Here is a 25212-nt window from a genome sequence, read left to right on the forward strand (position 1 = left end):
CGGCTAACTGGTGAAGACCCTCCACAACCCCATTGTGGTTCAGTCAGCTAGACTTTCCTGAAGGGTTTTGGTGCCCGTGGGCTGGCAGCTGTGAACCAGGCCGTTCTGAAAACTCCCCATGGAGCTGCCCCTTGCTGCCTTTCCAGCTTCTTGCCTGTCCCTCTTCAGGCAGTGTCCGCTGGACTCCTGATGCTTGGGTCTGTGTCTTTTTTGTGCTTAATTTTTGGATTGTGTTTGCTACTGGATCTTCCTGGTTGGACTCCCGACCCTTACAAAATGGGGTGGGGACCTGTCCTCTGTGCCTTTATTGGTTTCAAACTCATGTAGAAATCTGGAAAAGCTCGTTAGCCACAGGTACAGAAGTTAGGTCCTCGGTCACGAGCAGAACCCTCAGGGATTCCCCTTCCACAGCTAATCTCTCCACACTCCCCCAAAGAGCCTACCAGTCCACATTAGCTGTGCTACTTGGTCCCTGTAGAAATTTTAATTTTTTTTCCATCACTCCTTTAATAAATTGCTACAAACTTGATGGTTTAAAGCAACACCTACTTATTCTTGCAATTCCAGAGTCAGAAGTCCAAACTGGGTTTCAAACAAACCAAACTCAAGGTGTCTGTAGGACCATGCTTCTCCTAGAGGTTCAAAGGGAAAAGCCATCTCCATCTTTTCCAGATCATTGTCATCACCCACATCCCTTGACTCTCAGCCCCTGCCTCCATCTTTGAAGCTAGCAGCAAAACATCTTCAAATCTTTCTGACTCTGTCTCTCCTGCCTCTCTCTTATAAGGATACTGATAATTACATGGAGCCATTTATAAAATCCAGTGTAATCTCCCCAACTCAAAATTCTTAATAAATCATACACATAAAGCTCCTTTTGTCACATAGGTAATACTTTGACAGTTTCCAGGGATTAGCACGTGGACATCTTTGGGAGCATTATTTAGCCTGCCACAGATAGAGTGGTTTACAGTGTCCAGCGCCATGAGGAAGATTCTTCAAGCCATATGTTTTGTTTAGGTGGTGTAATCCTGCTGCTGAATTCTGCAAGCTGTCTGAAGGCGTGCTGTGTGTTCTTAGAATTACTATCCACAGCTCCTGGCACAGCATCTGGCCTACAGTATGTCCTATGGCTGTTTGTGCCCCCCAAAGCTCATATGCTGAAGTCTGATGCACAAGGTAAAGGTATCAGAAGGTAAGTCCTCAGTCATGAGCAGAACCTTCAGAATGGGACTAGTGTCCTTAAACAGAGCATCCAGGGAACTCCTTCCACCTTTCTGCCAGGTGGGGAGAGACCTAAGCAGGCCTCACCAGACGCTGCATCTGCCAGCACTTTCCTACACTCTTAGAGAACTTAAGTCATATGTGTTACAATATAAACCTTGAAAATACAGAGAAGAGCTCAGTGTGGTGGGCACATGCCAGTAATCCTAGTGACTTGGGGGGCTGAGACAGGAGGATCACAAATTCAAAGCCAGCCTCAGCAACTTAGTGAGGGAGGCTGTAAGGAACTTTGCAAGACCCTGCCTCTAAACAAAAAATAAAAAGGGCTGGGGATGCATCTCCATGGTTAAGCACCCCTGGGTTCAATCCCTGGTACAAAAAAAAAAAAAAAAAAAAAAAAAAAAAAAAAAAAAAAGTAACAGAGCAGTAAACTTCAGAGATCCTTAAAAATTTAGGTTTTTCTTAACTAACATTCATGGCTATATCTCATCAGGATGGTTCAATTCCACACTTTTTTTTTTTTTTTTTTTTTTTTAAATTTGCTCTGTTCCAGACATAGCACTTTCTTTGGAAAATATCAATGTCAATTTGTTTAATACCTGGCCCACGTTTCCAGAGAGTCCAAAGGCTGCAGGGTGAGACTATACCCCAGACACAACCAGGGTAGAGGAGAATCAACAGGGGCGACAGTGGTGCTAGGAAGAGGAGGAAGGACCCAGGCCCCTGTGTTCTGGTTCCTGGGAGGTGAATGAGTCGGTGAGGTGGGGAAGGACTTTCCAGAAAGAGCAAAGCCCGTCGAGGCTTGGCGTGGGGAATTAGAGTTGTTCAACACAACTGGGGATTAAAGTGCAAAGGTACAAGTGGAATTTGGTGAACTGACTGGAAACATGATAAATATTTTTTTAAAAAATCAATTGCTTTAACCTGTAGAAATAACATCCAGAATAAAAATAGAAAGAAATTATAATGTCCCTTGAGAACAGAAACTATAATTTTTTTGGCATTATTTGAACAAGAAAAATGTGACTTACATAAAAAAGGAACAATAAAATTTTATTATAGGACACAAAGCAATATTTAGCTAAATGGAATTACATATTATATTCTGAGACAGAAAATATCATTAAAATATCAATTCTCCCTAAATCAATAAACAGCATTCAGAGGAAATTGAAAGGGAAGAAGGAAATTGAAATGGAAGAACAAACTGGAAATAGCCAGGAGGCAGAGAGAGAGAGAGAGAGAGAGAGAGAGAGAGAAAGAGAGGAAGGGGCCAGGGCTAGATATAATGTCCAGCACTTGCTACTGACCTACTTCCTCCAACCATGCCTCGTTTGCCTCCAGTTTCTACCACCTCAAAATAGTCCATTCAAATTATTAATCCAAGATCTCAGATTCAAAGTTGTCAAAACTGCTCTAAAGGAATTGTTGAAGATCTCAGAAAGAGGACTGATTCTCGAGGGACTTCTGGAACATCAGGCAGAAAGAACCACTTGAATAATAAATACCTGAATAAATAGGAGATTCGTAGCAACACAATTCACAATAGCCAAGATATGGAACCATCCCATATGCCCTTCAACAGATGAATAGGTAAAGGAAATGTGGCATATATACACAATGGAGTTTTACTCAACCATAAATAAGAATGAATTATGGCACTTTTTGGTAAATAGATGGAGATGGAGAACATCACGCTCAATGGAATAACCCAGACTCAGAAAGGCAAGGGTTGAATATTGTCTTTCATATGTGGAAGCAAAAGATAGGGGTTCCCATGAAATTAGAAGGGAGGTCAGTGGAGTGGAAGAAGGGGACTGAGGGGGAGGCAGGAGGACAGGGAAAGGGAGGAAGAGTGGGATGGAATTGGCCAGATTATGCTAGGTACGCATATGAATAAACCACGGCGAATTCCACTCGTCTGTGTCTATACGGCACCAGTTTTTAAACCTATGAATAAATGGAAGATCAGCAAAGAGGAAGGGGAGCTGGGGAGGGAGGAGTGTATGAAAAGAGGAAGCACCGGAGACTGAAATGGAGCAAATTATACTGCATGTGTGCATGATCATGTCAAAATAAACTCCGCTGTTATGTACAACTATCATGAACTAATAAAAACACAATAAAGAAAAATACAAGAGCGCCATCTATTGGCAAACGAGTTAGCAGAGAGAAGGCAATCAGATGTAACCTGACACCCTTTGGATAGGGTGCCCCTGAGAAAGGTTATGTGAAATGTGGAAGAAGCATGGGAAAAAATTGAGAAATACACTTATGGCATTTTCTAGGAGTATTGGAAAATATGTTTTCCTAATAATCCATGTGAAGTGCAATGATATTTTTAAATACATAAAAAACGGTAAAATAAGAAACAATACATAATTGAAAGCTTTTCCCATCCCTGTCCCTTCTCTCCAGAGTAGGAATGAAGCAAGGATGCCAATTATTGCCCTTCATGTTCAGTGTAGTAGGAGAGATGCTAGCCAGTGGACGATGGGAAGAAAGATAAATGCTGATGTTAAATGTTAGTGATGTAAGTATTCTTTAAAAAAGCAAAGATTGTTAGAATGAATTTTAAAATGCAAGAATTGAATATCTGTTCTCTAAAAGACAAATGCTAAATAAAAGACACAAATAAGTTAAAAATAAACATACAGAAATCTACACTATTCAAACAGCAGGAAAACACGGAAGTGACTACAATAATAACAACAAAAAAGTTGAGTTTAAGACACAGAGTTTTACCAGAGATAGTGACATCACAGCCATATTAATGTTTATAGGCACCATTGGCAATAGTCAGATTGTGGAACCAGCCCAGATGCCCATCAATGGATGAATGGATTAAGAAACTGTGGTACATGTACATAATGAATTCTTACTCAGCCAGAAAGAAGAATGAAATTGTGGCATTTGCCGGCAAATGGATGGAAATGGAGAACATCATGCTAAGTGAAATAAGCCAGACCTATTAAGTCAAGGGTTGACTATTTTCTCTCAGCTGTATAAGCTAGAGCAAAATAAGGGGGGTGGGTAGATAAGATGGGATATCACAGAAATAAAGAGAAGACCAGTGGAATAGAAGAAGGAGGTAAAGAGGGAGTCAGGGGGCTGGGAAAGGGGAGGAAACGTGGGAAGGAGTGGAACACTATGCACGCCACATTCATACACCACATATGTGAATCACCATGGTGACAGTCACCTTTCCATGCAGGTAGAAAGCACTGATTAAAAACCAATAAGCAAGATAAAGGAAGAGCAGTGGAGTGGAGACAGGAGAATGGAGGAGGAGGGAGTAGAGGGAAAGAGGAGTAACAGGGATTGAAATCAAATTCCATGCATGCATGGTTTTGTCAGAAAGGACCCCAACTACAAATGGAACTATGACTACCATGAATTCTGGCCCTTTCTGATCCCATCTGCCCTGCTGACACTGACATGCGCACACACACAGAGCACATTGCCTCTCAGCCCACATGCACCACGTGGCACAGAGTAGTCACAGCTGTGCACGCCTTCCTAAATGAAACTTCAGGGCCCATTTTGCCTTAGATGCTATGTGTCCTCCAAATGCTCCTGTGCTGAAGGATCGGTGCCCTGTGCAGCAGGGTCCAGAGGGGGGGCTTTGGGAAGCACCTGGATCATGAGGCTTCTCACTCATCAGTGCAGTCAATTCATCAGAAGCTGAATTTACTACTGGGAGTGGGTGGTGTGGTCTTATTGAAGAAAATTGGTCCCTGGGGTGTGCCCTTGGGATCTGCATCTTGTCCCTGGCCCATTCCTCTCTCCCTGCCTCCTGGCCAACAGGAGCTGAACAGCCTTCCTGGGCCCCACCCAGCCGCCACGGTGTTCTGTCTCATCTCAGACCCAGAGCAATGGAGTCAGGCGACCCTGGACCGAAACCTCTGAAACCACACAACCTTCCCCCCCAGATTGCTCGTGTCAAGTATTTTGGTCATAGCAATGCAAAGCTGACTAACATAGTGCAAGTCAGAAAGCTGCTCTTTCATTTAGCACACATCACTGTGCCTGAAGCTTCTAGATGTTCAGGATTCATCTGTGAACAATAAGGATAACAATCTCTGCTCTTCTGGAACTGTGTTTTCACACGGAGGCAAGCAATGAGCAAGATCTATAAGTAAAATATTCAGTGAAAACTGCCTTGGGGAAAAAAAAAAAAAAAACAGACAGAGTGAGAGGGTCGGGGAGTGAAGGAGGCACAGTGATTGGCAGGTGATGGCAGTAGTGTGTGGTGAGTCACTTGATTTGGAAGACAGCCATTCCTGGATCTTCTGGTGCCATCCCTGAAGTCTGAATTACTTGCTTCCTGTGGTGGGTGTGTGCTCAAAGACAGAATTCTACCCAGGATGGGAAAGGTGATTCTGTCCCTGCTCCCAGGTTAGAGAGGGGGAGAGGTAGGAGAGGAAAACCAAAACAGGTCATTTTAAAATAAGCCTCAGCGGCAGAGCAGCAGGGCTACCTTCAAAGCGTGAGGCAGACCACTGTGACGGGATGACTCCTCCTGTCGGCAGAAGCTCGGTTCAGGGTCTTAAAGGAGCCTCTGGGTCCCCTCCCCAGGCTGGGTCTCTGTCCTGCCTCTCAGGCTGTCAGGATCAAGCCCAGCCTCACTTACCCAGACAGATGACGTGCCCCCTCGCTGGTGTCTTCCTAGGCCTGCCTTCGGGATGTGCGTCCCTGCAGGCCCATCGGCACCCTGTGCCCTGAGTCCATCCTGATGCTCTCACCGCCGGCCAGCTCCTCCTTCGAGCCACAGAATACAGGTGCAAGGGGGGACAGCTGTCACAAGACAGACTCTGCCTTGCTGCTGTTGCTGGCAGTATTTTCTTTTTGTCATTCACAGCATTTTTTTTTTTTTTTCTTTTGAGAGGACAAATTTGGGATGTAGAGTAACTGAATCCAGAGTCAGATCAACAATGGTAAAAGTCACAGGTATCTGCAAGGAACCATCCTGGACCCAGGGACTCAGGACGCATTCTCTCATCTCTCTGTGTGCCAGTGGCCTGGGAGTTGATACTCCCTGTGATGTGCCTGAGTTCTGCTCCACAGGACAGGGGCAGGATGAATCATGGCATGGCAAACCCCAGAAAGGCTTAGAGTCAAAACAATTCTCCTCTCTGGGGTGAAAGAGAAGAACCTGTTTCACTCTTGCATCTAGCCTGGGCTGCTGGACCAGGGCTGTGACCACACTGAATTCCTTACTTCTTCTGCAGTTTGTTGTTCCAGCACTGACCTCTGGGTGGCCATCAGGGTTGGCCCTGGAGGCTCCAGGCTAAGGGCCCAGAGTTGGCCCCCAGTGGCTCCCTGAATCCCAGTTTAATTCCTCCCTCCAGTGTCCTCAGTCCCTCACCAGCACCTGTGATTCACTGCATGCATTTTTTTCTTAAGCAAGCATTTATTGAGCACTTATAAATTCCTGGTACACCTGAGGCCATAAATGCAGCAAGGTCTTATTTCAATGCAGTAACCCTCCTTATGTCAGTGTTTATTGTATCTTGGGTGATTATAGTACTTCTACTCTGATTTCGAAGTGGAAAGGCTGGAGTCGAATGGCTCAGGACTTGACCCTGACACGCAGCCTCTCCTCCACAGTGCGCAGAGCAGAGCCACAGGGCAGGCAGTTGACAAGAACACGCGCTGCGGGGACCTTTTCCCAAAGTGGCTCCTGCTGCCCCTCCTGGTGGCTGCCTGTGGCTATTGGAAAGCATCTGAGTCCGGCAGAGGGGCTGTTGAGTATGAAAAGGAGACACAGCCAAGGACAGAAGGGGATGGAGGCGCACTTGGGAGACTATGGCATGCTCACGGGGCCCCATAGCTGCTGCCAGCCCTTTCTCACCACCCCCCGGAGGGCCGTTGTAAAACAGTAGGTGACCCAGAGTTAACAAAGCGGGACACCCGAGGGGCTGGCAGCGAGCGTGGAAGGACCTGTCCAGTCTGCGAGCTAACCCTCCGCGGGCTTCTCGCTGCCCAGCACTGTGTGCCGGGTCACGAGGGACTTTACTGGGTCATCAGTTTGTCCCTTACTGCTTTAACAGAAGCATTTTTTTTTTTTTTTTTTCCATTTCCTCCCCGTCCTTGCGGGACCAGCAGAAGGTAGGGCGACCCCGTTGGCCCCGCCCCACTTCAGTTTCGCTTCTGCAGTGACTCGGGCGGGGCGTCCAGGCCCGAGCTCCGGGAAGCGCCGCTCCCAGGGACCAGCCGCGGTCCCCGACGGTCTCTGCGCAAGGTCTGGGCCAGCGTCCTCTGGACGGGGGACTTGTCCGTGCGGGGGTCATGTGGGCGAGTGGCGGGCGGGGGGGTGTGTTTCCTGACGGCGGAGCCCCCTCGAAAAGCTCAGGACTTTGCTCTGCAGCTCGCACCCTGTGTCTTGCTCTTTCTTTCTCTTTCCCTCTTTCCTCCTCCCTCCCTCACTCCCTTCTTTGCTTCCTTCTTCCCTCCCTCCTTTTCTTCCTTCTTTCCTCTTCACACCAAAGCTCAGAAGATTCCGAATTTAAGGGGGAGTGAGGCCCAGGGTACTTAACCGGGTAACCTGGGCCTTGGAAGCGGGGGTCCCTTCTCCCCCGAGCACAGCGCCTCTAGCGGAGGGGGATGTAACTTGCCAAAGGATGGCGACCCTGGGAAGAAATCCTGCAGCTCCTGCAGACAGGTCCTGGTTCTGAGGAGGACCGCCGAGCTGGCACTCCGGTTGACTTCCCGTTGTTCATTCTAGCTACTGCAACTGCAGGGGAAAGTCACTATCCAAACTTCCTGCCTGCAGCCATCCAGGGACACTCCCTGGGAGGTGGGGTGCAGAGGACAAGGAGGGTCCCCAGGGGGCTGAGCTGCTTCTGGTTCCTCCCCCTCCTCTGGTCATAAAATGCTCAGGAGTGGACAGAAGAGGACCCAACACCCCGGGTCCCACTGCGGCCTGGCTTTGCCCACCTCCTTCCCTGTATCCTGGACTCTGCTTCTCCTGGAGTCAGGCCCTGGCCTGGAAGAGAGTCCTGTGTTCTTGGGGAGTTCTGCCCCTGGAGTTCCTGGGCATAGGACCAAACCTCCCCTGCTTGGCCCTCATTCCAGCTCTTGCCCTCAGTGTGAGGTTGGGGTGGGGCAACAAGAGGAACCCATTCTTGGCGTGGCCTTGCTTACTTTGTCACCCGGGACTTATTCACCTGCTGGCCAGCAGTCTCTGTGGGGTGGGAGCCAGGCTCACAGTGCAGCCAGATTTGATGATCTCAGTGAAACAAATCCTTGCAGACCCCCCAGTTACCTGAGTGTCACTACCAGTCAAAAGGTGATTCTGAGCTGATTCTTGGCTCCCACTAGCGTAGGAGTGTCCCCACAGCCTCTCTGAGTTCCTGTTCTTCCTGCAGATCCTGTGAGGGAGCCTGCCTGTGTCTCCACCTGGCTCAGCCCTTGGTCCAGGAGAACTTTGTTCTGTGATGAAATGTTCTATGTGTGGTTTGTCAGGCAGCCACTGGCTTCGTGCAGCCGTTAGGGGATCAAAATATGGCCAGGAAGACTGAGAAATAGGGTTTAAATGGAATTAAATTTCCATCAAGTTAAATTTAAATGGCCACACGTGATCGTGGCTACTGTATTAGGCGACACCGCTAGATCTTTATGTGCCTTCTAGTTCCCAGTCTGTTTCTTCTTTTTAGAGAGAAGGCCTGTGAAGACCAGTAGCAGCCAGTGCATTGCACCTGGGCTCAGGTGTAGGGTGTTTCCATCACTGGAAAATTCTGGCCGCTTCATATCTACCACTGGAGCTTCTGGACAAAAGCCATGGCCCTCTCCTTGTTCACAAAGAAGATGAAAGAAATCGCCACCTGCTCCGTCTGCATGAGCCTGATGACACATCCCGTGACCATCAGCTGTGGGCACAGCTACTGCAACTTGTGCCTGCAGTACTCCTACAACGGCCAGGCCCCATCGGGGCGGCGCAGGTTCAGCTGCCCTCTCTGCCGGTCCTCATTTCCTCTGACGAACCACGGGTACAACAAGGTTCTGGAAAACCTCATCGAGGTCATCGGGGAGATGGACCTGGAGTTGCTGTGCGAGGAGCACGGGGAGCAGCTGCACCTCTTCTGCGAGGACGAGGGCCAGCTCATCTGCTGGCGCTGTGAGCGGGGCCCGCGGCACGCAGGCCACACCACGGCTCTTGTGGAAGACGCCTGCCAGGGCTACAAGGTGAGAGGCGCCGGGCCCCTTGGCGGGAGCCGGCTCCACACTGCTCCCAGGCCCAGCCAGCCGTTAGCGCCGGAGTGGCGCCTCCACCCGGATTTTCATCTGGGGGTTGAAGGATCAGTGACTCCATCACTCTGGCACCCCGAAAATAAAAGGCATACCCATGAGTGGAATTCAAATGATCCCTGTAAGAAAGGGAGCAAGTGGGCAGTCTCCAGCTGGGTTGTAGAAGAATCCTGGGCTGTGGGTTGACTGTAGGAAAAGGCTTTGAATGACCCCCAGTGTTCTTGCCCAGAGTGGAGGGAGGCAGCCCTGGCTGTGGCCCCCAGCTGCTGCCTCACCCCCTCTGCCCTGCCACACTGGAGGAAGGCTTGTGCTGGGTGTGGGGATCCTATTCTCCCCTCCAGTGTAGATGTCAGTCTTGTGCAAAGGTTCCAGGCCCTTCCACAGCACATGTTGATCCTGACCATACAGCACACCCACGGCTCCTCCTTTGACACCACTCAGCCGGCAGAAACTAATGGGGACGTTCATGTTTGAATCATTTCCCCACCAAGTGAGAAGAAAAGCAGCAGCATGTAGTGACAGTCAATGGCCCCAGAGCCAGACTCCTTAGGTTGAAGTCCTAGCTCCGGCACTCACTAGATGGGCAATTTAGGGTAAAGATATTGAATGTCTTCATGCCTTTGTTTTCCCATCTGAAATCAGATAATAGCAGACCCTTCGCTCTAACACACACCCAGGCTTGTACAGGTGTTAAGGGCTTTACGTTAGAGGAGCTTACCTTTGGCATACGGCAAGGGCAATCAGTTACACAGAGGCCTTTCCCAAGAACACTTGAGGATGAATGATCGTCCTTGTTGGTCAGGACGGGAGCCAATTCTTTTAGTGTCAACACACTGAGCAATTTGGGTCAGCTTCAAACTGCTTTCAATGGAAATATGAGAAACCATTTTGAAAAATAACCTAAAAGTTGGACACAGACACGAAGTACTTGTAAGTTGGTTTCGTGATGTTGTTCTTCAGAAATCAGAATTTCCCTTCTGCATTAGCCATTTCTAGTACCTTCAGCTGGCATCTGATCAGTCTGTCCTTTCTGACTCACTCATAATGCCTGCAACGTTCCCCACATGCCAGGCACCCTGGTCCTACCTGTGTTTATTCAGCTTATTGTTTATGAAGGCTCTTAGATGGTCCATGTCCTGTGTGCAACTTTTCCTGGTAAGACTAGTGGATATAGTGCAGGCCTGGGTCACCACAGGAGACTGGACTCCCAGCTCCACTGTCCATCAGTCATACTTGGGCGAGTTACTTAACCCCTTCCTAACCAATTATTCAGGGAGGCTGAGTGGATCAGTCCCTTGCCACACATCCAGCCCCAGCATGCTCTCTGGCAAAGTATAACACTCATTAAGTAGCACTGTGACTCTCACTCATCTTGGAGTGAGAAGCTGTGATTCTGAGTAAGTGTCTAATGAGGAATCAAACTGAATAGACTTCACTCACCTGATTTTTCCCTCAGGAACAACTCCAGAACGTTATAACAAAATTGAGTCAACTCCATGAGGAATGTACAAATCAGAAGGCATTCGTGACAAAGCAAATAACTGAATGGAAGGTAAGAACCAATCTCAAGTTGTTTTCCATTCTAGAGTTTAGGCAGGCATGGAGGATGACTGGGGCAAAGCACAGTGATGGTTTATTCTCACTAAACCACACCAGTAGATGAAACCCCCCCAAAAAATCATTGTTTTCCTGCTCTACATGTTTATTCCCATGAGATTTTACCACCAAACCCTTTGGTCGTCCAGTGGTAATTGGAAGAAACCAAACTTGTGTCTGTGTTTGCCTGCAGCTGGTCTTGACTGGTTTTCACACCTGGACACTTTCCAGACATGCCAGCATCAGCACTATCCTATTTATTACCTTGTTGTATTCACCACAGCACAGGGTCTGGCTCCTGGCCTACAGATATAGAAACAGCTTTCGAGAGCACTCAGACTGTGGGATCCTCCACATTGAGATTGATGAGGCCAGTGAAGGATACCTGCTTGCTTTATTTGCTGCACTGTGTCCACCGCAGGGTCCTCCACACTCCAGTTTCAGACGACATGGTTTCAGACTACCTGGCTCACTGGCTTCCACATTCTCCGACACACATTCCTTTGTGTGAATACCTGTGTAATCCATTCGCTTGCAGCCAGATTCCACTGGCCGGCCAGCCGTTCTGTCTCTTTCAGGGGTTGATTTCAACCTTTGCTCCTTTGTGTGTGGATGCCGAATTTGAGCTTCTAGAGGATGCTCTGATTTCCCTTATTTCTGGGATCTTGGGCAATGGGGAAGACCTTGATTGTAACTAACATGTGTAGAAAGCTCATCAATCAAGAACTAAATCTACACTTATCTCCACAAAAATTCCACCTCATTCTAAACCAGTGACCCTCCTAAGCACGTCACAGTTATTGGAACACTGAAAGAATTTGGGACACACCCATGGAAATTGCTGTTTTCTGTCTCCTCAAATGAAGACTGAGTCCAGTGAGACTTATATTTGGTTTTGGTTATCTTATACAGAGGATGATTAAATGACCCTGGAGCTGGTCGTGGTGATACACCAGCGTCTTGGGAGACTCAGCAGGAGGATGGCAAGTTCAAAGCCAGCATCAGCAACTTACTGAGGCCCTAAGCAACTCAGCAAGACCCTTTCTCAAAATAAAATATTAAGAAAGGGTTGGGGATGTGGCTTAGTGCTTAAGAGGCCCTGGGTTCAATCCCCCATACCAAAAAAAAAAAAAAAAACCCAAAACAAAAAAAACAAAAAACAAACCCTGGGCCAGTGGATGAATATTTTCCTGTTAACCATAACAGTCTGCTGCCATATCTAGAACCCCTCTGCCAAGAAATAAGGCCCCTTCTACTAGCCTGGCGGTCTCAAAATCTACTCTTGGTGATGGTTTTTACTTGACTTTGCTTTAAGAAATTTCTTCAGACTCAGAAGTACCTTCTCACAGTTCAGATAAAAATTCCATGTTATCCTTGTGATTGATAAAGCATTGGCATCCTGCCCTAGTTCCCTGCTTATCTAGTGCCCCTGTCCCTCCTTCTCCCTGTATCTTGGCTGAAAAAGGACATTAATTAGGTGACTATAGAAGATCAGGGTCTGTCTCTCCCACATTCTCTCAAATGACTCCCAAGAAAATTATGTCCCATTAGCTGCTCCAGCTGTGTGTGTGTGTGGGCGTAAAATACTCACCCCACGGGGTTTGCCACGCCGACCACTCACAGGCGTGCAGCTCACGACCTGGATGCTATCGTGATGTGCAGCTGTCTCTGCCTCCATCCCCAGAACACCCTTTGTCTTCCAGATGGAAACTTGGTCCCCAGTGAACACCAGCTCCCCGTATTCCCCCTATCCCAGTGCCCAGTGGCCACTGTTCTGCTTTCCCTCTGCATTTAACCATTGCAAGACCTTCATCACCTTGCTTCTGGATCGTTTCACCCAGTCTTCAAGGCTCATCCTGGTAGCATGGTCAGGCTCTCTTCCTTTTTCCCATTATCTCTTTAGGTCACATTTTGTCATTCATCCATGGACTTTTGCTTTGGTTTGTCACCTGCCCTCCTACTTTTTTTTTGGTAGTAGGGATTGAACCCAGGTGCACTTAACAACCATGCAACCACATCCCCAGCCCTTTTAAAAATATTTTATTTTGAGACAGGGTCTCGCTAAGTGGCTGAGTCTGGCTTTGAACTTGTCATCCTCTTGCCTCAGCCTCCTGAGTCACTGGGATTACAGGCATACACCACCATGCCCAGATTGTCACCCCCTTTTGACCAGTCTTTCTTGATTCTAGGAGAAGATAGAGATTCAGAGACAAAAAATCAAGTCTGACTTTCAGAATCTCCAGATTTTCCTGTGTCTGGAGGAGAAGTCGTATCTCTGGAGGCTGGAGAGGGAAGAGGAGGAGATGCTGTGGAGGCTGAGGGCGAGCGAGGCCAGACTGAAGCAGAAGAGCGATGAACTCAGGAGCCATATTCTGGAGCTGGAGGCAAAATGTCAGAGCTCATCCCAGAAGTTGCTGCAGGTGAGGCTGCGGACTTGAAGCAGGGAGGGGAGGTGTCTGAAGAGGGGCGTGGGAAGGAGGCTGGAAGGTGGGAAGGCCTGCCTTCACCTGACAGTGGTGCCTTAGTGTGTGGGGAATTTAAGGTCACGCCTCTTTGGGATAGTAATTCAGTGTCCTCCGGGTCGCTCCCAGCGGTCCATGGGCACCTGTATGATAAATAGAAAAACACCTCTGGGTGGACACGGTGTGGCCCAGTGGCACCGTGGGTCACTTCTGCCATCATCTCCCTGTGGCCCATGTCCACAGATCCCCAACTGTCAAACTCTGTCCTGAGACACTCTTCCCAATGACAGATGGTGACAGGGAGGCAGCCGAGTGCCAGGCTTTTCCCGGATCTCCCCGGGGAGTCCCTGCTGCTGCAGAACTTGTATGGGGCCTTCTTACAGCCGCATGGAGGGTGTGTCCCTGAGCGACAGCAGGACTTGTTACTTCTGGCTCCTGCTCACAGGGAGGTGGTCATGCTGTAGGGTTGAGTGTGGCACGTCTGCCCCTAGCACACGACACCACTGCCAACTCCTCTGTGGCCCAGTCTCCTGACAGGTGCACAGATTCCCCACTAAGCACCTTTGTGACGAGGGACCGCCAACATGGGCTTACTCTAAAGGAAATTAGGACTGAAAACGAGTCTAACCACAGCGAGCGTGAGCAAAGCCCCTGGCTGCTCCCCTGGCAGCCCAGAGGCGATGCCGCTGCAACCAAGGCAGTTCCCACAGCCTGCTCAAGAGTGACGGGCTTAGGCCAAGTCTGCCAGAGGTGGGGGCGCTGTTCCCTCCCAGTGTCCATCAGTTCTGACGCTGGGGTCACTCTCTGTCCTTCTTTGGGAGGAATGTTTGTAGGGAACTGCTCCACATGCCAAATCCCAGGGAATACTCACCTCTGTCCCTGTTTCTTTATAGGATGTGAAAGACACCTTGAGCAGGTAGGTCCTGTGAGTACAGGGAGGGAGGGGTGAGGGCACACGGGCTGAGTGCAGCAGGCCACTGAGGAGCCTCCGCCTCTGCTTCTTCCAGGAGCCAGGTGGAGAGGCTGGAAACACCAGAGGCCTTTTCCATGGAGATTCATACCACCTGCAATGTTTCTGAGCTCTACTTTGATGTGAAGAAAATGCTAAGACGCTGTCAAGGTGTGTGAACTCAAGAATTCCTAAGTGCAGTGGCTGAGTTCCCCAGTCCCCTGAGCAGGCACGAGAGGCTGGACAGTCACTTGCAGTGGAGCACACACTCTCCTTTGGTGTGCTGTGAGGGTTGGCATGCCATCCGGGCTGGTCGTCCGTGGGGACCCTCCAAGTTCCTGCTCCCCACGGATGACCCACACCACTCCAGGCACCTCCAGGCACTCAGATTTCCCACCTGAAATGAATACTTCAGCAGCTCCCAATTCTGTGAGCTGTCATAAAAATCAACTTCATTAGTACATGTGAACTCCAGCAGAGTGTCTGACATGACAAGGCCCCCTCATGGTATCAGGCCTGATTAGGGTGTTTATCATGAGTACTTTCAAGTCTTAGAGCAAGGCAAGAAAGGTAAATGAGCATCAGAGATGATGGTTCAGATCATGCAGGTAAATCCTAGAACCCTGTCAAGAAAACAAATTCTGCTAATTCCAAAGCCTAAGCTTCCTGCTCTCTTTATTCTCTTAATAGTGCTTACTGTAGTTGCTCAATTTCTTGTCCACAATTATGAATTTCAAAAAATTTTGAAAATAGAAAGTCTTATGATGCATTTGGTGGCAAAGTTAGACCTAACCTGGAATGATTTGGTGTATGCTAATTATATGTTGCTACCAACAATCGCCAAAATACTTAGTGTCTGAAAATGACACAAATATATTATACTGTAATTTTTGTGAGTCAGGAACCTGGGCACAGTGAGGATGGACGCCTGCTTGGGCTTTTCACACCTTTCACTTAGGGTGTGGTCCCGCATTCTGGTCTGGAGGCTAGGCGGGAAAGTATCCATGTCCAAGATCACCCAGGTTGCTGGCAGGACGTGTGCCCTGCAGGTGACAGGCAGAGGCCGGGTTTCTTCTTGGCTGTTGGGTGGAAGTTGCCCTCCACTGCTAGGGCCTCCACTCATATCTTGGCACATGAGCGCCTCCATTTTTTCTTCCAAGTGTGTGTGTGTGTGTGTGTGTGAGAGAGAGAGAGAGAGAGAGAGAGAGAGAGAGAGAGAGAGAGAGAGAGAGAGGGAGGGAGGGAGGGAGGGAGGGAGGGAGGGAGAAGAGAGAAGAGAGAGGAGAGAGACTGAGACTGACTGACTCTTACTAAATCTGCTAGTAAGATGGAGTCTTAATGAATGTAGTCATGTAAGTTCCATCCTGTCACCTTGGCCATATTCTGTCAGCCAGAAGCAATTCTAGGGTGCTGCCCACATTTGAAGGGCAGGATGTGACACCAAGAGCCAGGGGCTACAGAAGGTCACCCTTGAGTATTCCTGCCCTCATGGCCACATCTGAACTGCATTGATACAAGACTATTAAAAGTCCATTTATTCCACTTATTCTAAATATATGCTTTCCTGCATGCACATCCTAATTTTATTAGAGTCTACAGATCTTGAAATAGTAAAGACTTATATATCCCACCAGCCACAGAAGTCCCCCTGTTCTACATCTCCCTGAGTCTTTGTTTAAAAAAAAAATTAAAATGTCTGATGGAGTTGAAATGTACTTAATTGTGGATTTATTTGTTTCTCCAGTTCACTAGTGAGCTTGAGAATTTTTAAAAAAATATCCATTAGCCTAATTTACCCATGATTTACTGTAGTTTTAAGAATTTTTTACTGGGTTCTTTACTTATTGATATCTGGGAATTTTTTTTATAGCCAATATCATCTCCTGGTATTTGAATGGCACTTTACACTTACATTCTGTTTTCTATTAAATACTTTAGATTTAGACTATATAAGTTTTCCTGTTTTGTTCAGTGACTTTTGTTTCAAAAGAACTCAGTCATCATGAAGCATTGGAATTACTCAGTCAGTGAGTTGTATTCCTTGATAGCATCTTGCGGTTTCTTTCCCATAACTTGATATTGTGGTGGTGGTTGTAATAATTTAGTTTCTAATGTTAAACTGCAGTGTGCTTTCAGAATAAACTGCATTCTCTCTCTCTCTCTCTCTCACTCTCTCACACACACAGACTTATATATACATTATATATAATGTACAGATTTGACACCCAAGCTTCAAGTTACCCTGCAAATCATCATGGAGCTGCAATCCTGTTCCCGGTCAGGCTGGCTGCATAGCGTGGTCAGCATATAATAACCCAATGGGCAAGCGGGGAACCTGACATTACAAGAACAGGGAAGGAAGAGCCAGCTGCCACCTGTAGGCCGAGAGCCTTTAGGGTCATCGTCGTAATGGTGGTGGAGACGGTGGGGGCTTGCGTGTGAAGTGAGTTCAGACACTCTCCTGCTGTTCAGAAGAGATGCTTCTCCCCTGAGGATACCACCCCCCTCAGCCTTCCATCTGCTCTGTGGGTCACCTCGTGTCCTTGCTCCACACCTGAACTCTGTGCAGTGGTAAAACTTCCCTGTGGTCTGTTCACATGCATAAATGAGAGAGAGAATAGGATACCTCTAATAATACGGAACTAATCGATATCCATGGAATGCTAGAGATTGCATGCTTCTAATGTAATATGCCATATGCTATGTGTGTATATATACTTTTATATGTGTATGTGTATGAGTATGGGAAACTTTAATATATAAAAGTACTATTTACAAGATTGACTATATAAGATATAGACATATATGATATGTATAACGTATTATAAACATGCATGTTAAACATATGAAGTTATAAATATATACATATAACACTATTATATATGCATTTATTATGTGTTCTACATATATAATATATAGTCAATATATGACATATAACATGGATATGTATTTGTTACTCTATTTACACCGTCTAGTACAGATGTTTGCTATTGTACATGCTCGTGAAAGGGAGGTGGAAGGGCTTCTTTCGGCTGCACTATTTCATGGTTCCTAGAAGCCCCACATGGGAGAGGGGCCTCGGACAGGGCGGAAACCACTCTACCGCCCTTGGCATCTCTGAGGGATAAGACGGAGGAGGTGAGGGCAATGGTGTGGATGTTTCGTGATTGTAATACTAATTTGGCACTCACCATGTCCAGGGGGTCCTCTCAATGCAGGCAGACTGTCCCCATTCCATTCTCCCCACCAGTGTCGGCAGCAGATGTGGTGACCAGTGCTCTGCTCACAGAGCTCAAGAATTCTGCCTGTATTTGAACACAGACTGACTTTATTTAAATCAATTTGCTGGCACAAGAAAACTCATCGTCCCCTGGTGCTGTCTGCTGTTGTCTTTTTGCAGTTGGTGTGACCCTGGATCCAGACACAGCTCACCGGAACCTGACTCTGTCAGAGGACGGAAGACAGGTGACCCACGGGGATTGCCAGGAGGATCTTGACTTTTCTCCCAGGAGATTCAGTGCCTTCCCCTGTGTCCTCGGCTGTGAGGGCTTCACCTCAGGGAGACACTACTTTGAAGTGGATGTTGGAGAAGGGACTGGTTGGGATTTGGGAGTCTGTATGGAAAGTGTGTCTAGGGGCGCTGATGTGAAGCAGGAGCCTGAGTTTGGCTTCTGGACCATCAGGCTGTGCAAAGGGGACTACCTAGCACTTACTAATCCCCCAACTCCTCTGAGTCTGCGTGAGCAGCCCCTGGTTGTGGGAGTTTTTCTGGATTATGAGACTGGAATTGTGTCCTTCTACAACATGACTGCTGGCTCCCACATCTTCACGTTCCCCAACGCCTCCTTCCTGGACACTCTCCAGCCCTACTTCCGTGTTTATCAGCATTCTCCTTTGTTCCTGCCTCCCCCAGAGTAGTGAAGAAGGGAGCAGCCTCCCTGGTTTAACCAGCATAGAAGGTTGTAAATCCCCTCAAGGCAGAACATGGGCAGTTCCTCCAGGTCCTAGAACAGTGCTGGGCTTCCAGTGGCTATTTAGTAAATCTGCATGGAAGTAACAGATGTAAAGACAGTAAGCATGCCATCCACCATCAGCTGAGCAAGGAAAGCAGGTGATAGGTCCGCCTCATCAGAAGTTCCCCCAGGCAGGCTGACAGAGCTGGCTTGTCACTAGCTGGCCAAGGGTAGCATATTTTGCTACCCTAAAATATACCACTTTAGCATATGGATTATTTTGAGTTGAAGACAATTGAGAAAAAACAGATTTGAGAAAAACTCTGCCTAAATGAAGGACACACATTTGTAAAGGTGTCCCCCTTCCTGTCCAGGGAGGACAGGAGTTAGTCACAAGAGACAGCATGGAGAGAATACCAAAGGGAACTTCATTAAACTTTATTAAAAATCCTTGTAAAACTCACCTTTGTCCACCACTGTATGTGTGCCTTCCCACAGTTTGCAACCCTAGAAAGCCAAAGTCCTTTTCCTTTGCCTTTCATCTCTCTAAAAATATACTGTTCTTTTGTTAAAATGCTATCTAAGCCTACATTCTAACCACTTCCTGGCATTACTTATCTTGCGTATTCCCACGTGTTTGTGTGATGCATATGTTAATAAATTTCTCTATAATAAATTTTCTCTTGTTAATGTCTTTTTTTTTTTTGCTGTATAATTCTTTTATTAAACAGTTTTATGGAAAAAACCCCACATTTCTGTATGAGTTACATCATATAATTTTCAGGCATTTCAGAGTCCAGTGACAAATTACATTTGGAGAAAAGCTTTAAAATTTATACTTGTATTCCACTCCTTTGTGAAATATTGAAAAGCAGTCTCCATGCCTCAGCACTAAAGGTTACAAAAAGCACCACTTAGAGGATCTCACATATTTTATTCCCTTCAAATCATAGTCTGCATTCCCCCCTTTATGTCAGACACAGAGCTACTCTCCTTCCAAACTAGTGTAATACCAGTCAGTCCAATTCACCAAAATTCAAACAAGTCTCATATAGGGGACCCAGTGCAGGGCTTAGGACTAATCAGCAATGAGCTTTGGCTGTCCTAAAACCACAAGCTGGGTAAGGTGATTTGTAAAGGGGAATAGAAAATAAGATGATCAATGTCTTAACAATGTAAGTATCCCTTGACCATCTAACCTGACATCTATAAAATCCACACTGTTTAGTATTTCACATCAATCTTACTAAAAAAGTACTGTGCTAAATACAATTCAAGTCAACACCAACTAATGTTGAAACAAATAAAAAAAATTATTTTTTAATGAAGCTTACTCACTCCAAAGCACAAGTATGAGAAACAAATCACACAAGGCCCAAATGAGAATCCTGGAGGGATTCCATTGCTCATAATTGGATTATACAAGTTACAGACTTGAGTGTTTATTTTTTCTCTTCCTTATTTCTGTTATAATTTTTTAAAAGATTTGACTTTTTACTCCAAAAGTTTAGTTTCATTGCAGAAATCAGTCTTTCAATCTCCAGTTGTAACTGGCACTTAAGGAGAGACAAATGCAGTTTTGAAAGACCCTTATCCCCCAGGTCCTTTATCCCACGGGTAACTGGAGTCAGCAGCTCTTGGTAGGAGATAGCAAGAACGTGGTTTTAAGGATGAGTCAGAATAATGTGTGAACAAATTATATATCTGCTCATAAGCCCAGGCCCCAAATCACTAGAATGTTAAGATGTAGAAATTTCTGAGAATAGAATATATTTCAAATACATACACATTTAGTTTACAGGGACCCAAGTGTAAAACCAAAGACGGGTAGAGGAAGACAAGAAACCTGTGTTTAGTCACTTTTTTGTTGCTTGTGACCAAACTACCCAACAATAACAACTTAGAAGAGGAACAACTCAGGCGCTCAGTGACTGGCCCACTCCATTGCTCTCGGCCTAAGGTGAGGCAGAGCATCCTGGTGGAAGGACACAGTGGAGGAAAGCAGCTCAGAACACGACATCCAGGAAGCAGAGAGCGAGGAGGTACCAGGGAAATATAAACCCCACAGGCATGCTCCCTACCCACTTGACCTACCTCCTCCAGCCATGACCTACCTGCTACCTGCCTACAGTTACTGCTCAGTCGATCCATTCAAATTATTAATCCATCAAACGAATTAATCCACTGATTAGGTACGACCCTCGTAATGTAGTCACCTCCCCTCTGGACATTCCTCATTGTCTCACACATGAGCTTATTGGGGGAACTTCGCATCTGAACCGTAACAGAGCCCTGGGCCTATCTGTCCTCTGAACAATAGCTGTGGCACCCTGGCATCCCCGGGGTAGCTGAGGAGCTCCACCTTTGTACAGGGTGTGCGAAGGTGCAATCTGGTTATTGTTGCGTTCTTCTCCACCCCTTGATTTTGTGGAAATAAAAGGGGAATCACGAAGAAAGCATCACTCAGAGCTCTCCTGGAGCACAGCCCTGCAGGCCTCCAGCTGCTGCCTGCGGTGTGTGCTCTGCTCACCTCTGCCCCTCACCTGCAAGCACCTAGAGCAACAGGACAAGTTCGTGTGCCCAAAGGCTCATGTCGCGTGTCCAGAGGTGATGGGCTCTCGTTCACGGACAGTCCCATTCTCTTCTTCATCTTCCCAACATTCAGTGGTCCATGCCAGCTGCCCCTTTTCCTGCCGGCCCCAGAACATCGACTCAGAGCTTTGTGAACCTGTCTTCCAAACGGCAGTTTGGACTCACAACTCATTTCTAAGACTAAATAACTGCAAAGGCACTGAGCGTACTTGGGAGATAAAGGACTGGAAAGAGATTCATTACTTGCAGCAAGTCAGGACAACACGGGGAATAATTTTCAAAGCAGTGTTCTTTTCAAACAATGAAAGCAAAGGGCTTTGATTGGGACGCTTATACATCCTCACAGGAAAGGCTCACCACACACTTGTGGGGCACATTACTGAGTGTGCTCAGTTTAAGGTCATATGTTACCTGTTATAGTAGATGGTAAATGAATGATAAACTAAATAAGCAAATAATGGCAGACCCCAATGCCTCAGGACAGAGAATCTGGCATTATAATGAGCAAAAATTATTGCAGATCACCTAAAAAAGAGTCAGAGGGACCTGGTGATTTCCACTGGCTCCTTCCAAGTGTCTGCAAAAGACCTTAGCCAAAACCAAACAAATAAAACCAACTTTGAAAGCTGAAGGCATAGTAACAGTCCTTTATAGATCGCAACCCCCACCCCATAAGTGTAGGGGCTTGAAACTAAATATGCCTGCCTAGCAGCTAACAAAACCCCAAATAAAGTCCTTTTAATTTTGCAGTTTTTGAATTTTAATTGATTTACAGTGTCCCATTATAACAGGGCCTTAGAAAAGCTGCTTTTGCTAAAATCACTGACTCTCAGCCTGCATGTGCCCAGTGGACACTAAAAGCAGGATAAAGCTCAGCATCTCTGCCTTCCCTCTGCATCTGTCTCTGTTATTACCCTAAACTTTGTGATCTGCTTAGCTCTGTTAATCATTTAAGGAGGGCTTATTTAAAACCTGGCAATACAAGGTTTATTAACCCTAAATTTACCTAGCTCTCTCAATCCCTTCAAGAGAGTGTTTGCAGCATTCTATTTCAGACCCCTGAAGTGGCACCTTGAGGTCCTCCTTCAGTCTTGCCCTGCACCCTCAGGAAGAGCAGGAGCAGTCATCCCAGGGGAACTGAAGTCCTCCCTCCCAGGATTGCAGGTATGATAGATAAACACCCCGCATCCTGTGCAGTGCCCCTCAAGTGATCAGGTGTCTCTGGAGCCACCTGCAGAACCTGAATTGAGCAATGATCACCCAGACCACAGCTGGACCAAGGCCGCTTGATCATGTAGACCTCTCAACTTACCCTGATTCTTCCTGTTTAGACTTACAACTCCCATCAACGCCCCAAGACAGGGTTCAAAGGAGGGGTCTCATTTTAACTTGCCAATAAAGTCTTAAAGGTTAGAGGTCTTCTTCTGTGTTCCTCCAAGACCTCTTCTGTTTGGTTTTGGGGGCAAGTGGCTGGAACTGGCTTGTTGGAAACCTGAAGTCAGGCCCCAGGACCAGTGTTCCAGTAACGACATGTGTGACTTTGCCCATAAAAAGTATGCTCCCTGGCGGTGGCAAAGCCTGGAGGCCTGGAGTGCTTTGCTCAGGAGGAATTCTATCCCTAAACAACTAGAGTCCAGAAGAAGAGAGAAGGATAATAAAATTAGCATCCAACCAAAGACAATGCTTTAAAAAAAAAATCAATAAAATAAACCTTTGGGACCAAAGTGAAGGATGTAACAGAGATGAAATTAGAGACTTATTGGGGTACAGGCAAGTTATTAGAAGAAAAATAAGTCCTGCTAGTCTTCAGGGGAAATGTTACTAAATTAGATAAACTACTGGCTACTCTAATAAAGATTTAAAAGAGAGAGAGAGAGAGAGAGAGAGAGAGAGAGAGAGAGAGAGAGAGAGAGAGAGAGAATATAGAAAAAAACAAAAAAGCTTAGACTAGATATAATTTTGAAATTAATTTGGAGAATTACATGCAAATATACTTTAAAATATTCATTAAAGACTTTTAAAAAAGAAATGTAAATTATCTAATTGACCCAGGAAAAGAAAGAAAATCTAAACAGACTAATACAAGTGAGATTCAAAAAGTTACAGATCTCCATTATTAAATAAGGCAGAAAAAGGAAAAGGAGCAGATGGTTTCATGGCTGCATGTCTTTTGAAGGAATGCCAATCACTGCACCCTTGGAGATTAGACTCCTTTCTGTAGCACAGAAAGCCCACAGTGATGGCAGTGATCGTGTCTGAAGCAAGGTAACCTCTTTCCTGAGCAAAGCAGGTCTAGATGCAGGAGTCACAGGAATCCAGAAGAGTCACAGCTTGGAAGGCAGCTCTGCACACACTTCAGGTTCTTCCAGTGGCCTTCCTATCCTTTTGGGGAAGCAGAGGCATCCGGGATCACTGGTCTCCAATCCTCAGACAGAACCAGGTCAGGACGCGTCGTATGTGGATCCAGAGTCACACTGACTGCGAAGCAACATCAAAAAAACAACAAAAATTGTGTTTTGTTTTGTTTTGGTTTTGAGCTGGAAAATAATTTGTTTAAAACAAACCAGCCTGTGTTAAAATACAAGCCCTGTTTTTTTACTACAGGAGGACAGGCAGGTCTGTAGAGTTAGCCAGGCTGTGCTAGCCAGGGAGGTGCCACACTTCAGGTTTCCCGAACTGAGTTTCCTGGCTCCAGGTCAGGGGTCAGCACCTCAGCTGCCATTCTCAGCTTGAGGCCATGGCTTGTAGGAGGCTGAGATGAAAAATAGCCAGCAGGTTAGTAGGAAATGGAGAAGAAAAAACACTGGGGGCTGGGCCCCATCACAGTTAGGGCTTTTGGGGAAGTTGGGTGAGCTCCCGCTGATTGTCAGCTGAGCAGACAAAAAGTGAGGGGCAGTTAACCTCCCAGGAGGCCTGGGTGGACAAGGGCTCCAGCTTACTGGCCTTTAGAGAAACAGTCCCGTGGGATGCTGCCCTGGGTACTCCTGGTGGCAGGCAGCTCAAGAGCACGCCCGTCTCTGGCCTCCACCTTCTGTCTCTTTCTTTCTGTTCCAGCACCCCTGAATCTTGGGGTCACATCCCAATCTGTTCCACCCACTTCTGGGTCTGACCTAGACTTCACTTACTGCTACCTTCCCGTCTTGTCCCCTTTCAATGTAGAAATACAGAAACAGACAGCTAGTGATTAAACCAGCACACATCTGCTGTAGAATACTGTGAAGCACAGCAAATCACTCTCCTGGCACTGAGAAGAACCACCCGCTGCCTACATGCCTTAGATTCTGCATTTTCCTCTGCATGCCTCTTCCCCACATTTTGAAGCCCTTTAATACGTGGTTTTGTTAGGGAACACACAGATAAGGATGACAGGGGAGGGAAGAGAATAACTATAAAATGGGCCCCTTGTGCTGACCCTGCCTGCTTTCTTTGCCAAAAAGCAATTCACCTGCAACCCTGCCTGGCCTAAGTGGATGGGATGTGTCTCATTCCTCAGCAAACTACATGCTATTTGTCAGGAAATGCTGGCAGGAAATAAGAGGAACCCAAGTTAGTTTGAAGGGAAAGGTTTTTGTGACCCTTTTCAACAGAAAAGATTCCTGAAGACAGGGATAATTTCTCCTATCCATAAAGTCTGTAAAAATGATTAGGTATCCAATTAGAATGGCTCAGCTGATCCAAGGGAACAGAGAATTATCACAGCATTAGGCACTTGAAGGTCTGATGTCATCTTGCTCTCAGTCAAAAGTCAAGAGTTGAATCTGGATGGGACTCTCTGGAAACTTCCCTGGGATGCCCAATAAAACTGGAGCAAGAGGGGCTGTTGTCCCTCTCCTCTCTGAGAGGATCCACTCTGTCCCTCGAGAGTGTCCCCTTGCCCTTTTCCTATCCCTTCAATAAACTAATTTATGTTACTCTGAATGACATATCTGAAATCCTCATGACTTGATCGCAAGAACTGGCGTTGGGAGTCGGGGAGTCTGTGCTGCCTGCGCCTCTTAAAAGACCCTAGCCATGTAAGAGTTTCACCTCACCGCAGCAGCCTCGTCAGACACGCACTGGGCCGTTCCTCATGCTCATGACCGATGCTCACATCAACACTTGTGTGTTTCCAGGTCTTCGCCTCTTGCTTTTCCCTCAGGTGGGTTTGAAGGGAACTTCCTGAGTCACAGACTGTGAGCACTCATTG

The 25212-nt window shown here is 46.9% G+C and overlaps 1 protein-coding gene across 1 annotated transcript; it reads left to right on the forward strand.

The window, feature by feature from the left end:
* The first annotated feature begins 7559 nt into the window (after window positions 1–7559).
* On the forward strand, window positions 7560–19104 carry TRIM38 (tripartite motif containing 38). The gene is made up of 6 exons (XM_079146411.1): window positions 7560–9411; window positions 10931–11026; window positions 13260–13490; window positions 14426–14448; window positions 14540–14652; window positions 17882–19104. The coding sequence occupies exons 1-6, from the start codon at window positions 9007–9009 to the stop codon at window positions 18397–18399; spliced, it is 1386 nt and encodes a 461-aa protein (XP_079002537.1). The 5' UTR covers window positions 7560–9006; the 3' UTR covers window positions 18400–19104.
* Window positions 19105–25212: the final 6108 nt, after the last annotated feature.

This window comes from Sciurus vulgaris (assembly GCF_902686455.1).
Source record: "Sciurus vulgaris genome assembly, chromosome: 7".
Taxonomy (NCBI): Eukaryota; Metazoa; Chordata; class Mammalia; order Rodentia; family Sciuridae; genus Sciurus; species Sciurus vulgaris.

What these genes read in the sequence shown, in the direction of transcription:
- TRIM38 (XM_079146411.1), top strand. Translation starts at nt 9,007, where the DNA reads ATGGCCCTCTCCTTGTTCACAAAGAAGATGAAAGAAATCGCCACCTGC. An exon ending in ACGCCTGCCAGGGCTACAAG is followed by an intron (nt 9,412 to 10,930) that starts GTGAGAGGCGCC and finishes TTTTTCCCTCAG; the next exon opens with GAACAACTCCAGAACGTTAT. An exon ending in AGCAAATAACTGAATGGAAG is followed by an intron (nt 11,027 to 13,259) that starts GTAAGAACCAAT and finishes TCTTGATTCTAG; the next exon opens with GAGAAGATAGAGATTCAGAG.